The sequence below is a fragment of the Truncatella angustata genome (assembly GCF_020726525.1).
Source record: "Truncatella angustata strain MPI-SDFR-AT-0073 chromosome Unknown BKA67scaffold_10, whole genome shotgun sequence".
In the NCBI taxonomy this organism is placed as follows: domain Eukaryota; kingdom Fungi; phylum Ascomycota; class Sordariomycetes; order Amphisphaeriales; family Sporocadaceae; genus Truncatella; species Truncatella angustata.
Genome location: NW_025763390.1, coordinates 1112709 through 1125743, shown reverse-complemented (window position 1 = coordinate 1125743; position 13035 = coordinate 1112709). Strand labels below are relative to the sequence as shown.

Genomic DNA, 13035 nt, shown 5'->3' with positions numbered 1-13035 from the left:
TCTTGTCATCTTATCATGGAGCTGAAAAACTGGTTGTGATTCGTTGTTGACTTTGATAAAGATTGTACCTGATGCTTACTCGAGCTTCTAACCGTGTGGCCAGGAAAGAGTTCCGCTTCACTCGTTGGAGTTTCGTTTAAAAAGTCCTTTTTCCTGAAGTGCAACTATTCTGGTTGGCTCACAAGCAATCCGGCAGGAACCAGCGACTGGGGTGCTGGTCCAAGCCATGCAACAGGGCGACTTCCTATTGGACTGACCTGCATTTAAACAAACGCATTCACTTTGGAGATGCAGAACACCAACAGTGCATCCACTTGACAAAAAGCAAAATTTGGTTGTTGATGGTCGAGTAGCGCGTCAACGCAGCCAGTTGGCGGTCATGTCATAGTATATAAATGCTAAGATTCCAACATACGAACATGTCTTTAAACTCAAGATATCGATTCCTGCCGCCCTCTCAATAGCAATCAATATTAAGGAAGCGGCTAGGAGCAACACAATGCAGGCCCCAGAAGACAGCGCAGCAGCACGGGGGATCGCCACGAACCAACGCAGCCCCACAAAATTGTTCCTTAGAGTAAGTGGAGGTGGGCCCTGGGGGTTTTTCTGAAAGACTCTCTACTCCGCATTAAATATTTTGGGAGTAATTCATACTAACTACTGCACACGCATTGGTGTAGGTGCTTGATCAATTCGAATTCTCCGTGAACCGCGAAGAGAACCTACAATCGGGCCATTTCTTTCAAAATCTTGGTGGCGGGTGTATAACTGACGACAACGAGTCTCAGCACCATGTTGACCTCGACTTGGCGCCAAGCGAGTCGCAGCAGTTGGGGATAACCTCGGCTCCTGTTATTTCTGCTTCTACACTCCAATTGCCACTGCAATATGAAGCACCCGCTGCTGAATACGCAGAAACTGCAGTGCATTCAGTCTCGTCCCATGGCAGGTCCTTTTCAGTTTTGACCGATGGTACGTCAATCACGCACCCGCGTCATGATTGCGGGCTGGACATGGACCTGTTTTCTGGTATTGACGTCTCCCCTGTACGAGTATCTGAGCTGCCTTCCGTGGATGAACTCGACATTTTCACTTCAGAAATACCTCAAAATGGCACAGGTCTCGAAGTCGATATGCTGCCCCTTTTCCCCTGGCGCATAGAGTTCTCATGGGAAGCTGGACGTCTAATATATGCTGGAGAACACTTGATCGGCCAAACACTTGGTGCATCGACCGCGGATAGCGTCACGCTTTCCGACGACACTCTAGCTGCTTCCATCATCTGTGTTGCAGGTACTGCTACTGCTGATGCCGACCGTGACTCGCTATCCTCGAACCGCGAGACCCCAGCATCCCAAAAAGCTCCATGTAACGACCTTGCTGAAGAAATTTGGTATGAGTTTCGTCAAAAGGTGATCAACATCCTGGATGATCACTTTTGGCGAACATGCGGCGCACGAAACCCGCGCAAGGAGAGCGATAAATCTTGCCACACCAGTGGCTACCTCCAGTCATCGGGATCTTCGCGTGGTGGAAACAGGATCTCGAAATCAAATGGGCGAACCAAGAAGCAGCAGCAGCAGCGAAAAGGTTCTTCTGGCGATGACAACAATGATGAAGATTCTGAAGAGGACAATCAGAGCAGACCGAAGAACAAGAATCGGCAAACGAAAACCGCAAAGGTTCCAGTTGACTGCCCTTTCTACAAGAACAATCCCTTTGGGTTCAGACTTTGTACAAACGCGGGCTTTAAAAGAATCCAAGACCTTAGGGCTCATCTCATGGACAATCACCAACAGTCTCATTGTGAATCATGCCTACAAATTCTGACTGTGGAGCAGCGTTTGTTTCACGGTCCCGTCTGTGTAGGACACTACACTCACAATGTGAACTTTCTAACTAAGGAAGCCATCAGACGCCTCCGTGAGCGAGCTGATAAAGATGCCTCCCTTCCTGAGCAGTGGTTACGATTTTATAGGATCATTTTCCCAGATGCTAAGCCACCGTTCCCTAGCCCATATGTGGAGCCTCATCGTATCCAGCTCATAAAGTTTATTTGCAACCACCTCCAGGAACATAGTCACACGCTTTTACCAAGGATCTCTCAACATTACCCGCCTGAGCAGTTTTGCACTGGCCAAACTGTTCAGAGGCAAATCGACCAGGGAATTAAAGAGGGGATTGCCGTTTTAAGTCACAGCCTAATGACGACAAATTTTCCCGGTTTTGTCACCGAGTGTCCTTCATCTCTGAACGACATGCACCAGTCCGATGATGTAGCGCTGCCAACGAGGCATGACCAGGGCTCCGATTTCGGGCCGTTCTATCAAGGCACAAACTTTGTCCCCGTTCCCTCCCAGCCGTTTTCTTATAGCAGCTCTTGCATCGATTATAATTTCAATTCAGCGATGAACGAGGTAGATCAATCCGGTTCCCACAATCATCGTACAAGTGCTTGGAACCAGGAAATCTCGGTCGGAGAAGCCTTCAACGAAATTCAGCCCCTTGATGGCCTTTCTGGCTCAGCTAGCATCTTCAATGAAGGAGCCGCTAACGACTCGTATCCGTTCTTCTTGGAAGTCCCTACTGCACCGCATGATCAAATAATTCAGCCACTTTTGGCCACTTCCTCCGACGAAGTAGGGCCGTTCTCACATATGGGAGTTGACGCTCACATGCCCGATCTTGGCGCTCTGCTCATTGCTGAGCCAAACCCCATTACCAACCATTTTCAGCATTGCCTATATGATCAGCCAAACTTTTATTCCCACTACGGGACATATAATTCTTTTCGATGAAGCTTATGATCGGCGGCGGGCTATTACTAAGTATATCAAGCGATCTTCTCAAGTGAGAGTGTTGAAGCTCAGTTGTTGTGGAAGACTCGGGTGTCGAATCCATGCCACGTTTCCAAAAAAGAAAAAAGTAAAAAAAAGTAAAAAGAAAAAGAAAAGAAAAAGAATCAACGTGATGAGAACTTATTTCTATTTTATTCATGTAGTTACTCCTGTCATGTTGCTACTTGCCATACGGTCACTTTATGTTGTAGTTTCAAGTTCGCTTCCCATACTTCATCGACTTCGTCGACCTCGTTGTGTAGTTGCTTACGGCACCAGTATCCAAGACGGCGACACTTAGTTGCGGCAATGTGAACTCGAATGCACCGTCACCGTTAGAAGTAACGGTGGTCTTGGTGGTGGTAACCACGTTGACGCCAGTGAATGGGTCGTTATAGCCATAGGGATCCTCTGGTCCAGTCAAAAGGGTCAACTCGGCCGAAGTCCCGGCGGCAACGCCATCGAAAGTCAGCGACACGGGCACATCAGCGCCGTCGGTCGTGTTGTATACAGCGGACTTGAATATGTAGGCGCCGGTGTCTGCATTCTTACCCGCGACATAAAAGGCGGGGTCGAAGTCGGCGGTGGCGGGCAGGGTGTGCGTGAAGATATGTCCGGCGAAGAGCTCCCAGGTGTACCAGCTGGTGGATTTGGTCGTCAGCGCAGGGTCGGCCGCGAACTGTATCATTGTTGTCGCCCACTGCCATCTGTCCAGGCTCCTGATGATGGGTGCGTACAGAGCGCCCAGGATCCTGTCCGAGTTTCGCTCGTATCCGATCAAGGAGGCGGCTTCGCCCACGGAGCCACCCCACCAAGGGTACTCAAGGAGACCACCGTTCCAGGCGGACCCGCCGTTTGGGTGTACAGCGGCAGCCTCACCAATGAGATGGGGAATCTCGACGTTGTCGAAGAGATCGAATTGGTCGACCATGTCATCGGGGGTTCCGTAGATGTGGTAGTCACCATCAGCAGGGGCCGGAATGGCGTAGTTGTCAAGCACCGAGCCAGATGAGATGACCCGGATGTCGGGGTAGGCAGCGTTGATGGCCTCGAGGAACATGGGGAAACGATATTCTTTGTAGGTCTCCCAGCCCACTGGAGCGCCGGCGAGCCAGTCCTCATTACCGACCTCAACGTACTTCAGAGTAAACGGCTCGGGGTGACCGTACTCAGCACGCTTTGCGCCCCATGTGGTATCGACCGAACCTGTGATGAACTCAATCTCGTTCAATGCATCGTCAATGAAGGGTTGCAGCTCGTCCTGAGGAGTCACATCGCCATTGAGCGACAATCCAGCATACACTGCGACGACTACATAAATACATATTAGTGCGATTCCGGGGACGATTCAGCGACTGTACAAGAACTTACCAAGTTCGAGGTTCATGTCCTCAGACAGCTCAAGGTACTCGAGAAGCCCCAGGCCGTTGGTCTGTTGATAGTTCCAGACGCCAGCGAAACCAGGACGGTTCTTCAGAGGGCCAATGGAGTTCTTCCAGTCCCAGTACGAGCTGTTAACCAATCCTTCGAGCATGTTACCGCCAGGTACGCGCAAATTAGTCTGGTTGTCCCTGTTAGTGCGCGTCGTCGCAGTATTCTATGGCAAAACCTACGGGGTGGAAACCCTCTAGAACTTCTGCAAGATCGACTCGAACACCGTTAGCACGACCCTTGTATGTCGGCGGGAACAAGCTGACAAGATTGAAATCAAGCGAGCCATCCGTGGCAAACTATTTCGCGTCAGTTGCGTGGCTTGACAAGAGGATAGCACAACCTACGGCAGCATCGAAGGTAAGCGCGAAAGAGTTGTTGGAGTTGGGAGCATCAACAGTGGGGATCAACTCGAATGGGTGTTCCACCCACCCATCAGCAGTGCTCTTTGACTCGACAGCAACACTTCCGAAGACCTCTCCAGTGATATTGGAAATGAGGGCAGCCTTGAAGCTACCGCTGTAAGTGCCCTTGACCCAGAAGGAGCCAGTGTAGGTCTTCTGCTTGACATCTATTCCCCAGTAACCATCGTTGTAAAGACCGGCAGTGCCGTTGGCGCTGTCTCCGCTTACAGCGACGTTTACGGAAGTGGGCAAGGCATCAGAAAGAGGCGTGCTCAGGTTCTGGAGACTCAGGGCAGCGCCGTTGACGGGATACCAACCCTCGAGCGTGGACGGGTATGAGTAGCTCGACTGGAAGGCTCGGTTGCGGATCAGTTCGGCGTAAAGACCACCATCTCCCGAATTGCTGATGTCCTAATGCTCATGTCAGTCTTCCAAGCTAACTTAACCGTATACTCCCTACTGACCTCGTGCAGAAAGCCATATTGATGCCCACTCGTGACATTGCCGCCTTCAGAGCTCACTGTGATGTTGAGGGCAGCAGCTAGCGGCGTGACTGCTGCCAAGAGGCCAAGGAAGCGGGAGTGAACCATGATAGCGCACACCGAAGAGTTGAGAAAGGTGACAGACGGGACTGCTTGCCACTTCGAGCTTTGAGCAGCGAGCGAATTCCGCGCGTCATTTTATATACAGTCCCTGTCTCCGGGTAAATCAATGTCCTGCAGGCACCGTCAAGAATTGGGGTTGACCGTTGGAGAATGTTACGATGTCAGTTTGGGGAATTCTCGCCATGCTTGGAGTATGCATCGTGCGAACCAAGATATGCGGCTCGCCAACGTATGCGCACCTATCAAGTATCGCGAGACTAGTGTCAAAGACGAGGATACAACCACTTGGCATCTAAGCGGCAGATCGGTATACACCGTATCAACATCCGAATGCAACACTGAGCGGCACTTTTGATCGGTTGGACCCGAACTGTCTTTATGATAGGTGGAATACTCCACGATGAATGGATCCCAGTTATGCGGGGTACTGGGGTTGTGGGGTTTGGAAAGACAGCGTCGTCGATCTCGAAATAAATACGGGTTAGTGTTGACCGTGCTCTTGGAAACCATTCACGCGAAGTACTTCTGAGATTGCTTCCAAGAGGCTAAAGACGCGTGCGTGCGGAAAAACTCTTCTCAAGCGACCGCCATTGGGAGTCGGTTGAGGTTCGCCATCTGTAAAGGTATGCGACGAGGGACCGTATACGATTGGGCGTGGCTGGTGACCTGCCACAATGGGATGTACGGTATTACGTAATGGGACAGTCCCGACCAGTATTCTATCAACCTTGTCCTGAAAATCTCCATCGTATGTTAATGTCTCCAGTGATCAAGGTTTCGGCTTATCAATCGTATTCGACTCATCATAGTAAAATCCTGATCTTCGTCATGCTTTCTCTGACGTACATCTTACAGCCGAGTCTGAGCTCCTATGCGGATTTCCCGAAAATATGTCCCTCTCATCGTCCTTGAGACAGTTGCCAGGATATAGTAGAAGGCTCTCTCTAGGCCGTTACAGTGAAACTGCGTGTTGCACATCCACGAACCTTCCATATTTTGCGGCATTACTCTGATAATGTTTGTTACTCGGACTAGGCTGGGAGGGAATTTGCCAGTTCCGTCAAATCTTTCTCCCTGGCTGTCAGAGGTCTTTTGCCTAAGACCAGTATGTCGACGGCAGCAACAGGGCCCTCGAATAAAACGAGAATGTAATCGATTTTCGCCGTGTAACTCACATATCATCGGTTGCGAACACTCCTAGAATAAGCCCAGATAGTCGGCACAGTATCGTCGTGAAGCTTATATCGAAGCGATGATGTCCCAACTAGAATATCAGTACATTGTAGTTTGTAGTCAGCTACATGGCTCGGATCTGCGCCGCTCGTGTAACTACTTCTCGCCGCCTATCCTTTGGCGGAATTGTCGCATGAGTTGGTGTTGCTGTTAATCGATAATATAAGCTACCTGAAATGAGTATGATTTCCACTTATTTAAGTAATAGTACCCTCTGCTTACCATTCTACACCTCCCAGGGGCAGCAGCGTTCAAGGGAAGTGCAAGGGTGTAGATTATTAGATATCATCACAAGCAGTAGAATGCTCGCCTCTCGAAGTGGCGAGGATGTGCATGTTTTGAGCTTTCTGTTAAACTAGAGACCACTTATATCTCGTATTACTATCGTGTTCCATTTAGTGCTTGACTCTCAACTTGCATCGGACAAGGTCTCAATACGGCGATCAACACTTCGTCAACTGTACAATGAAATAGTGAGGTGGTAGCTGCATAGCCCAAAGCAAGCCCGCTGTGTTATTTGAGCCTCGCGAAGCTCGCAAATGCCAGGAAGCAACGGACTTTGTGTTCTTACTTCGACCCCAGATTTCCGGATGCCGAACCGCTCGAACGTCAAACTCTTTTGCACGAGGCAAGATGGAGAAAATTCTCAATGTGCTTAGGGGCACATTCGTCATGTCTCTGCGGTGCGACCCTGTACTTTCGGCCCGGATCCTGTCTCGGCGACTTTGGACCAACGGGGTTTAACCACCCTCTGGCAAGTCCCTCATGCAAGGGGAGCTCACATTCATCTGTATGGAAGTACCCCTCACAGCCACAATTTCCATCAGCGATCGATAACGATGTTAAACAACATTGCCCAATATGGCACTATAGCAAGGCGCTGCCAACAGAAGCAGCGACGAAAACGAACGTAGTCAGACGTTCATCGACTTGGGGGCTGAGTAGCAGTCGCATACCATCCTAACGTTAAGCTTGCGGTTCATCCGAGCATTGATGTTGACACCGCTCATCGCGATTCCATGCAGAACGTCTAGATGAATAGAGAGACCAGGTCTTGACTATATGCAGTAATATAACGATCTCGGTTCTCGTCACTGTGAATGATGAGATGGGAGGGGGCGCACCTATTATGGCTCCAAGGAAAGCTGTAAGTATACCGAAGTGACCTCAACGGCGGAAATGAGCTGACCAGTTGAAGAATACTTCCTACCGAACGATGGTGTAGGTAACCTATCAGTCTGGGTTTCTGGCTAATACACGAGTGACAGATAGAACAGGATCGTCTTGGTAAGTATGGCAATCTGTCACAAAACGCATCGCTAACGAGCTAGATCTTCAACACAAAAAGTTTTGGCGCCGTTTATAAGCGACCCAGAGTATGTGTTAGATATTGCACCAAGACGGGAATTTGGGCAATAGAATTCGCGCGGTTGCAGCCCAGTTATAAATCAAGGTGATGGGGACTGCTTCCAGCCTTATCCAGCCGGCAATGCGCCTCCGAATGTGTCCTTTATACGGGACGACGCGGAGGATCCTTGGGTAATTTTGCATTTGTTTAACTCTATACCCACGCGGGATACATGACTACTTGCTTCAATGCTCCCAAAAATGACATGAAAAGCGCTTTCGAGAACCTTTGGCCTGGCGGCTGGATTGAGTGCCACAACATTTAGAGTGATATCTGGTCACCGGATGGCTTAGTGCATGGAACAACTCTCGAGCAGCGGGGCAAAAGCTAGTAGCAGGATCCAAGTCTATGGGTCGGGACACCGATGTAGCTCGAAAGTACGGCCAATGGATGAAGAAAGTTGACTTCGTAGATATAATCGAAGTCCCGGTCCTACTGCCCGATGAGTGCGCATAAGCCGGTGGATGCCATCAGTCATATGTACAACAGGCAATGAATGGCCCGAAGACCTAAAGTGGAAGACAGTTGGCGCTTTTGTCGCTAGAAATCTGCTGATCGGACTTGACGGGATTTCTCGCAAGATGTTGCAAGGAGTAGGCATGAGACAATACGAAAATGCCCGTTTTTTGGCCCAGTCCAGCGTGTTATTGCCGCTCGCAGTATTCATTGGTGCTCCCAGCATTAATCTCCTTCAGAGTCATGAAAGACTTTCATAGCCAACGTCCACTGTTAGCATCGCTGTATATGGACGAAAGCCCCATGCTCATGAGCTTATGGCGCAGCAGGAAGTAAAGCTCGAAGGCACTTGATATTTCCGGGTGGGACTTCGAGAATACCAAACATTAAAGCCCACGTAGCTGGCAGTAGAAACAATCCCTGCTGAGTTTCAGCGTACTTGCCGTCGATGCCCAAATGCATCAAGTACTGGCTGGACACTCCGTAGAGACCCAAGCTTGAAAGCAGATAGATTCAAGGGGGCTGTGGCTGACGAGCAAGTTATAACTGCGCGGCGTCTAAATGGATTTCAGTTTCGGCCTGTCCTGAACGCGCCGGTAATCAGCCTGCTCTGAAGACGTACGAATCTTGCATCGCTTCTAATAGCGTGACACAGAAGCCTTCCAGTTCGCGTGACGCGAAATCCGAGTTGTAGAAGTAGTGGGGCCACAGTCCGTAGCGCGTCAACCATCAGATCTCGGCGCCGACCACTCCTAATAAACCCTTGGGTTTCTCACGATCTAGCCCCATGATCTGGCGTTTTCTATCCACACAGCAGATTAATATAATTGTCAATAAACCGAATCTCCGACATCAAACATTGGATTACCACCTGATGCTGCATTGGTGTAGTGGTTATCATTAGCGCCTTCCAAGCGCTAGAGCCTGGTTCGATTCCTGGATGCAGCATTCTTTTTGCCAATTGCACTAGATGGTTGATGACCATCAGGTAGCAGAATTAAGCGTAAAAATGAAGAGTACCTAACCGTAGTTTCTAATGTGAAGCATTTCACTATAACTTCTGGTATTAATCCATGTCTTTGTTGTTGAACAACTCAGCGTTCCATACCAAGAACGGCTGAACGACACCAAGGAAAAATATAACTACCTACCCGTTGGTTGCTTGGTTGTCTTTTGGCGTTGGCCTAAGTACGAAAATAGTCAATATTGAAGCTCCTTTTGTTTGCTAGATTGAGCTTCTTTGAGTACGTATTCTTGAGATGGAGCATCCGGGCTTTGTCTTTTGCCCGAGTCCTTATCAAAGTAGCGCTCTGCTCACTTGGCCCACGAAGTACGTAAACCACGAGATAATTATACTCCAGAATAATGGTTGTAAGGATGTGGAGGATATTTTGCCGCAAAGGCACTGAGAGAATGCTAGCCTTAGAATTCCCGGAAAACACCTTACGTAAACAAGTTAGAAATGTTGCCAATTCAGACTTCCGTTTTAAGAACTAAGACAGAACTCTCAGTCTACATAAGGTATAATGTAATGCAGGTTTCCAAAAGCATTTACTATCATGCAAGGTTCAAGTCTCCTGCAGCTCGTGCCTTTCATGGAGATAATGAGTGGGGCGTGTTTGAACCTCGGGGTATTCCAGCTGCCCCGCAAGACTTTACATTCACATACCCGTTTGCGGTTTGCACTATGCCACGGTCTTTCTTTGACAGTTTCTACAGTTGATATAGAACACTGTTGTAGTGAAAGTCAGATATGACGCACTGAAAGGAAGAGCCTAAATCTACTCGAGCATAGGATGGTGAATACGGTGCTCGCATGAGCGTGGGACCGCAAGTGTAACGCTCCAAGCGTGAAATGAAAGTACAGGTACTGTCAAGCAGTTAGTATATAGATGTCTGAGTCTACAAAAGAGAATATCGGTGTACGGAAAGTGGACATATACCTACTGGCTTAAGTCACGTGATCACCACTTCCCAAGTTCGGTGATCCGCTAGCTCGTCGCCTTAGTGTACGGAGTGCTCCCCGTACACTGTGGCCACCTATAGTCATCCATATTGCCACACTTTCAGCAAACCTTAAATACAACTAATATCCTGCTTGTGGTTTAGAAGATGCCTCTAGGTTGGTACCTCGCTCAGGGTATGGTGCCATTGGGGCCTAGTAGCAGTGATGACGAAGAGGGTCCATGTACGTTACCAAACGGTCGACTTGTGTGTGGTCCGCATGGCCTCGTTACCTGTGGGAGGTGTTGCACGGACTACAGCTTCATGGACGATGTCCTGAGCGAAGAAGATGAACACGGTCGTGTTGATGACGACGATGATGATGACGATGATGACGAGGTTGTTGATTCAGACACAGAGGCCATGTACAGGGAGTTGAGTCCCTCGGCAAGAGCAGAGATCGATGCTAGATGGGGCCCGCACTCTCTGCATCGCTCGAACAACGAAGAGGAGGCCGCAGCCGTTCGACTACCTTGGCCCATGGTTTTAGGCCCGATTTATGTCACGCGTAATGGGATCCCTCTTGACTTTGGCCTTGAGATGAGAAGAGGCACTGGTCGCGTCTTTCCTACCAAGTTCTTTCCACCTTCGTCTTCGATCAGACCAACCGAGCTATTCACGAGTCGGACATTGCAGCCATCACAACTGGTAAGCAGCGTTTTCATTTGCAACGTTCAAGTTCGGCTGCCATGAGAGTTCGGCTAAACTATAGTTCACGGACAGGCCAAGTGGACTCACCGGAGCGATCCACACAAAGTCCTCATCTTCACAGACGGCGCGTGCTTGAATAATGGGCAGCCGAACCCGAAAGCCGGGTGGGCATTTGTGGATGGACCGGGACGCGGAATCGGGGCCGGCACAAGATCTGGCCGTCTGGAGACGAAGGGCCCATTTGGCGACGATGGCATCCAGAGCAGCAACCGTGCGGAGCTCCGTGCTGTCATAGCAGCCCTTCGTTTTAGAGATTGGGACGTCGAGGGATATTACACAATAATCATTGCGACGGACTCGGCATATGTGGTCCAGGGTTGCTGCAAGTGGGTCAAGACCTGGATCCGGCACGGCTGGAAGACGAACGCTAGGGCCGACGTCAAGAACAGGGACTTGTGGGAAATGCTTCTCGGCGAGGTCGAGCGATGGCACGACAAGGACGTTGCTATTCAATTCTGGAAGATTCCTAGAGAGTGGAATGACGTTGCTGATGCGGCCGCAAAAAGGGCAGCTGCAGATGAATACTTACGTGATAAGTGGACGGATTTGATGGGTGGACGGATCTAATGGGTGTCACAAGGCAGTTGGACGTTGTGCAAAAGCATAATATACCTGGAGGCCATGTTGATGCCACTGCCCAGTCGACGGGGTTCTTTACAGTATTTGTGTAAAACGTTGAGGGGCTGCAAGTCGTAAACTTAGAAGACATCATATGTGGACGGTTTATAATGGACGTTGAATGTGTCGCGACTAATAATCTGGCTCTGCTGAATTAAAACTCAGCTGCAACACATGGGTACTTCCCATGCCTTACTATCGTATCAGTGTTTCCTCCCAACATGAGTCGGTGGCAATGCGGCCGTGTCCCTGTTTGGTCCCAACGATATCTAAGATGACACTGGCTCATTAAACACGGTCAATCAATCGATGCTATAGCGAACCTGGGCCCCATCTCTAAAGTCTTCCAAAGCCGGTGGGGCAATCATACCACGAAAGGGGAAGAGAGGAACGAGTCATGCCTTCATGCCTTCAAGCGATCAGAAGGTTTGTCACAATGGAAGCCCACAACAGTACCCACCGCAGTGTTGCCCAACCAACTTATTCACCCATAACTTGCCATTACTTCAACAACAAGCTCGGCTAGCTCAGTTGGTTAGAGCGTCGTACTAATACTATCTATCTTGGTAATATCAAGTCATGCGAAGGTCCTCAGTTCAATCCTGTGGCTGAGCAAGTTGCTTTTTGCTGTTTGCAATGACAGGTGCATGCTCGCATGTGTATATATATAGCACTGTAGGTAGGCCCTCCAGTCGTATAATCGTATTGGTCCTTCCTGAATGAGAGAACAACACAAGTGTATTTGGATTCAATGTATTCGAGCACAACTTCACTAAAGTTCACAGGAGAAATAGGTTTTCTATAGCCATACCACCACCATGCACCTTGTCTCCCCACTGCTCGGCTGCACATGGCTGTGCAACACGTTCATTTTGTTCGCATATGGATATGGCATTGGCACTCTTCAATTATCGGAAAGAAGTTGCTCTCGTGACCAACCCGACTTTCACTGCCTAGCGCCAGAAGCCCAGCGTCAAAAAATTCTTACAGCCCCGCAATGCTGCTCCTAGTCTCCGCTTTGTCCACTAAGCGTTAATGATCCGAGCAAGCCGGGAAAACGCAAAAAGAAAGTTATCTCAGTCAACTGAGATGCATCAGGAATTGAGCCCGATGCGGGGGTCGAACCCGCAGCCTTGAGATTAAGAGTCTCACGCTCTACCGATTGAGCTAACCAGGCGGGTCTTTGTTGTTGAAGCATGATGCGGTTGTCATGCCCTATGTCGGGCAGCGCCGGGCTGGCCAAATCATGGTCAGGATATTCCCGGAAACGGCAAGAGAGCATACCCATATCTATGTCTGGTGGGGCTTAGGTAAGCTATGAGAAGGTA

At 49.5% G+C, this 13035-nt stretch overlaps 4 protein-coding genes and 3 non-coding genes across 7 annotated transcripts; 5 read left to right on the top strand and 2 right to left on the bottom strand.

The window, feature by feature from the left end:
• Positions 1 to 499: 499 nt before the first annotated feature.
• BKA67DRAFT_541097 (uncharacterized protein) lies at positions 500 to 2798 on the top strand (the record flags this gene model as incomplete). The annotated part of the gene is made up of 2 exons (XM_046100872.1): positions 500 to 577; positions 681 to 2798. The coding sequence occupies 2 exons, from the start codon at positions 500 to 502 to the stop codon at positions 2796 to 2798; spliced, it is 2196 nt and encodes a 731-aa protein (XP_045952619.1).
• Positions 2799 to 3051: 253 nt separating this feature from the next.
• On the bottom strand, positions 3052 to 5262 carry BKA67DRAFT_541096 (glycoside hydrolase superfamily; the record flags this gene model as incomplete). The annotated part of the gene is made up of 5 exons (XM_046100871.1): positions 3052 to 4148; positions 4209 to 4398; positions 4451 to 4567; positions 4616 to 5083; positions 5137 to 5262. 5 exons carry the CDS (start codon positions 5260 to 5262, stop codon positions 3052 to 3054), a joined length of 1998 nt encoding a protein of 665 aa, XP_045952618.1.
• Positions 5263 to 8376: 3114 nt separating this feature from the next.
• On the top strand, positions 8377 to 9078 carry BKA67DRAFT_583241 (uncharacterized protein). The gene has a single exon (XM_046104056.1). It carries the CDS (start codon positions 8383 to 8385, stop codon positions 8632 to 8634), a length of 252 nt encoding a protein of 83 aa, XP_045952617.1. The 5' UTR covers positions 8377 to 8382; the 3' UTR covers positions 8635 to 9078.
• A 172-nt stretch (positions 9079 to 9250) lies between these two features.
• Positions 9251 to 9322, top strand: BKA67DRAFT_t181. The gene has a single exon. It is a non-coding gene; the product is annotated as a tRNA-Gly (tRNA).
• Positions 9323 to 10396: 1074 nt separating this feature from the next.
• On the top strand, positions 10397 to 11908 carry BKA67DRAFT_583239 (ribonuclease H-like domain-containing protein). The gene is made up of 2 exons (XM_046104055.1): positions 10397 to 11026; positions 11102 to 11908. Exons 1-2 carry the CDS (start codon positions 10487 to 10489, stop codon positions 11654 to 11656), a joined length of 1095 nt encoding a protein of 364 aa, XP_045952616.1. The 5' UTR covers positions 10397 to 10486; the 3' UTR covers positions 11657 to 11908.
• A 315-nt stretch (positions 11909 to 12223) lies between these two features.
• On the top strand, positions 12224 to 12322 carry BKA67DRAFT_t182. Its single transcript has one exon. It is a non-coding gene; the product is annotated as a tRNA-Ile (tRNA).
• Positions 12323 to 12811: 489 nt separating this feature from the next.
• On the bottom strand, positions 12812 to 12884 carry BKA67DRAFT_t169. The gene has a single exon. It is a non-coding gene; the product is annotated as a tRNA-Lys (tRNA).
• Positions 12885 to 13035: the final 151 nt, after the last annotated feature.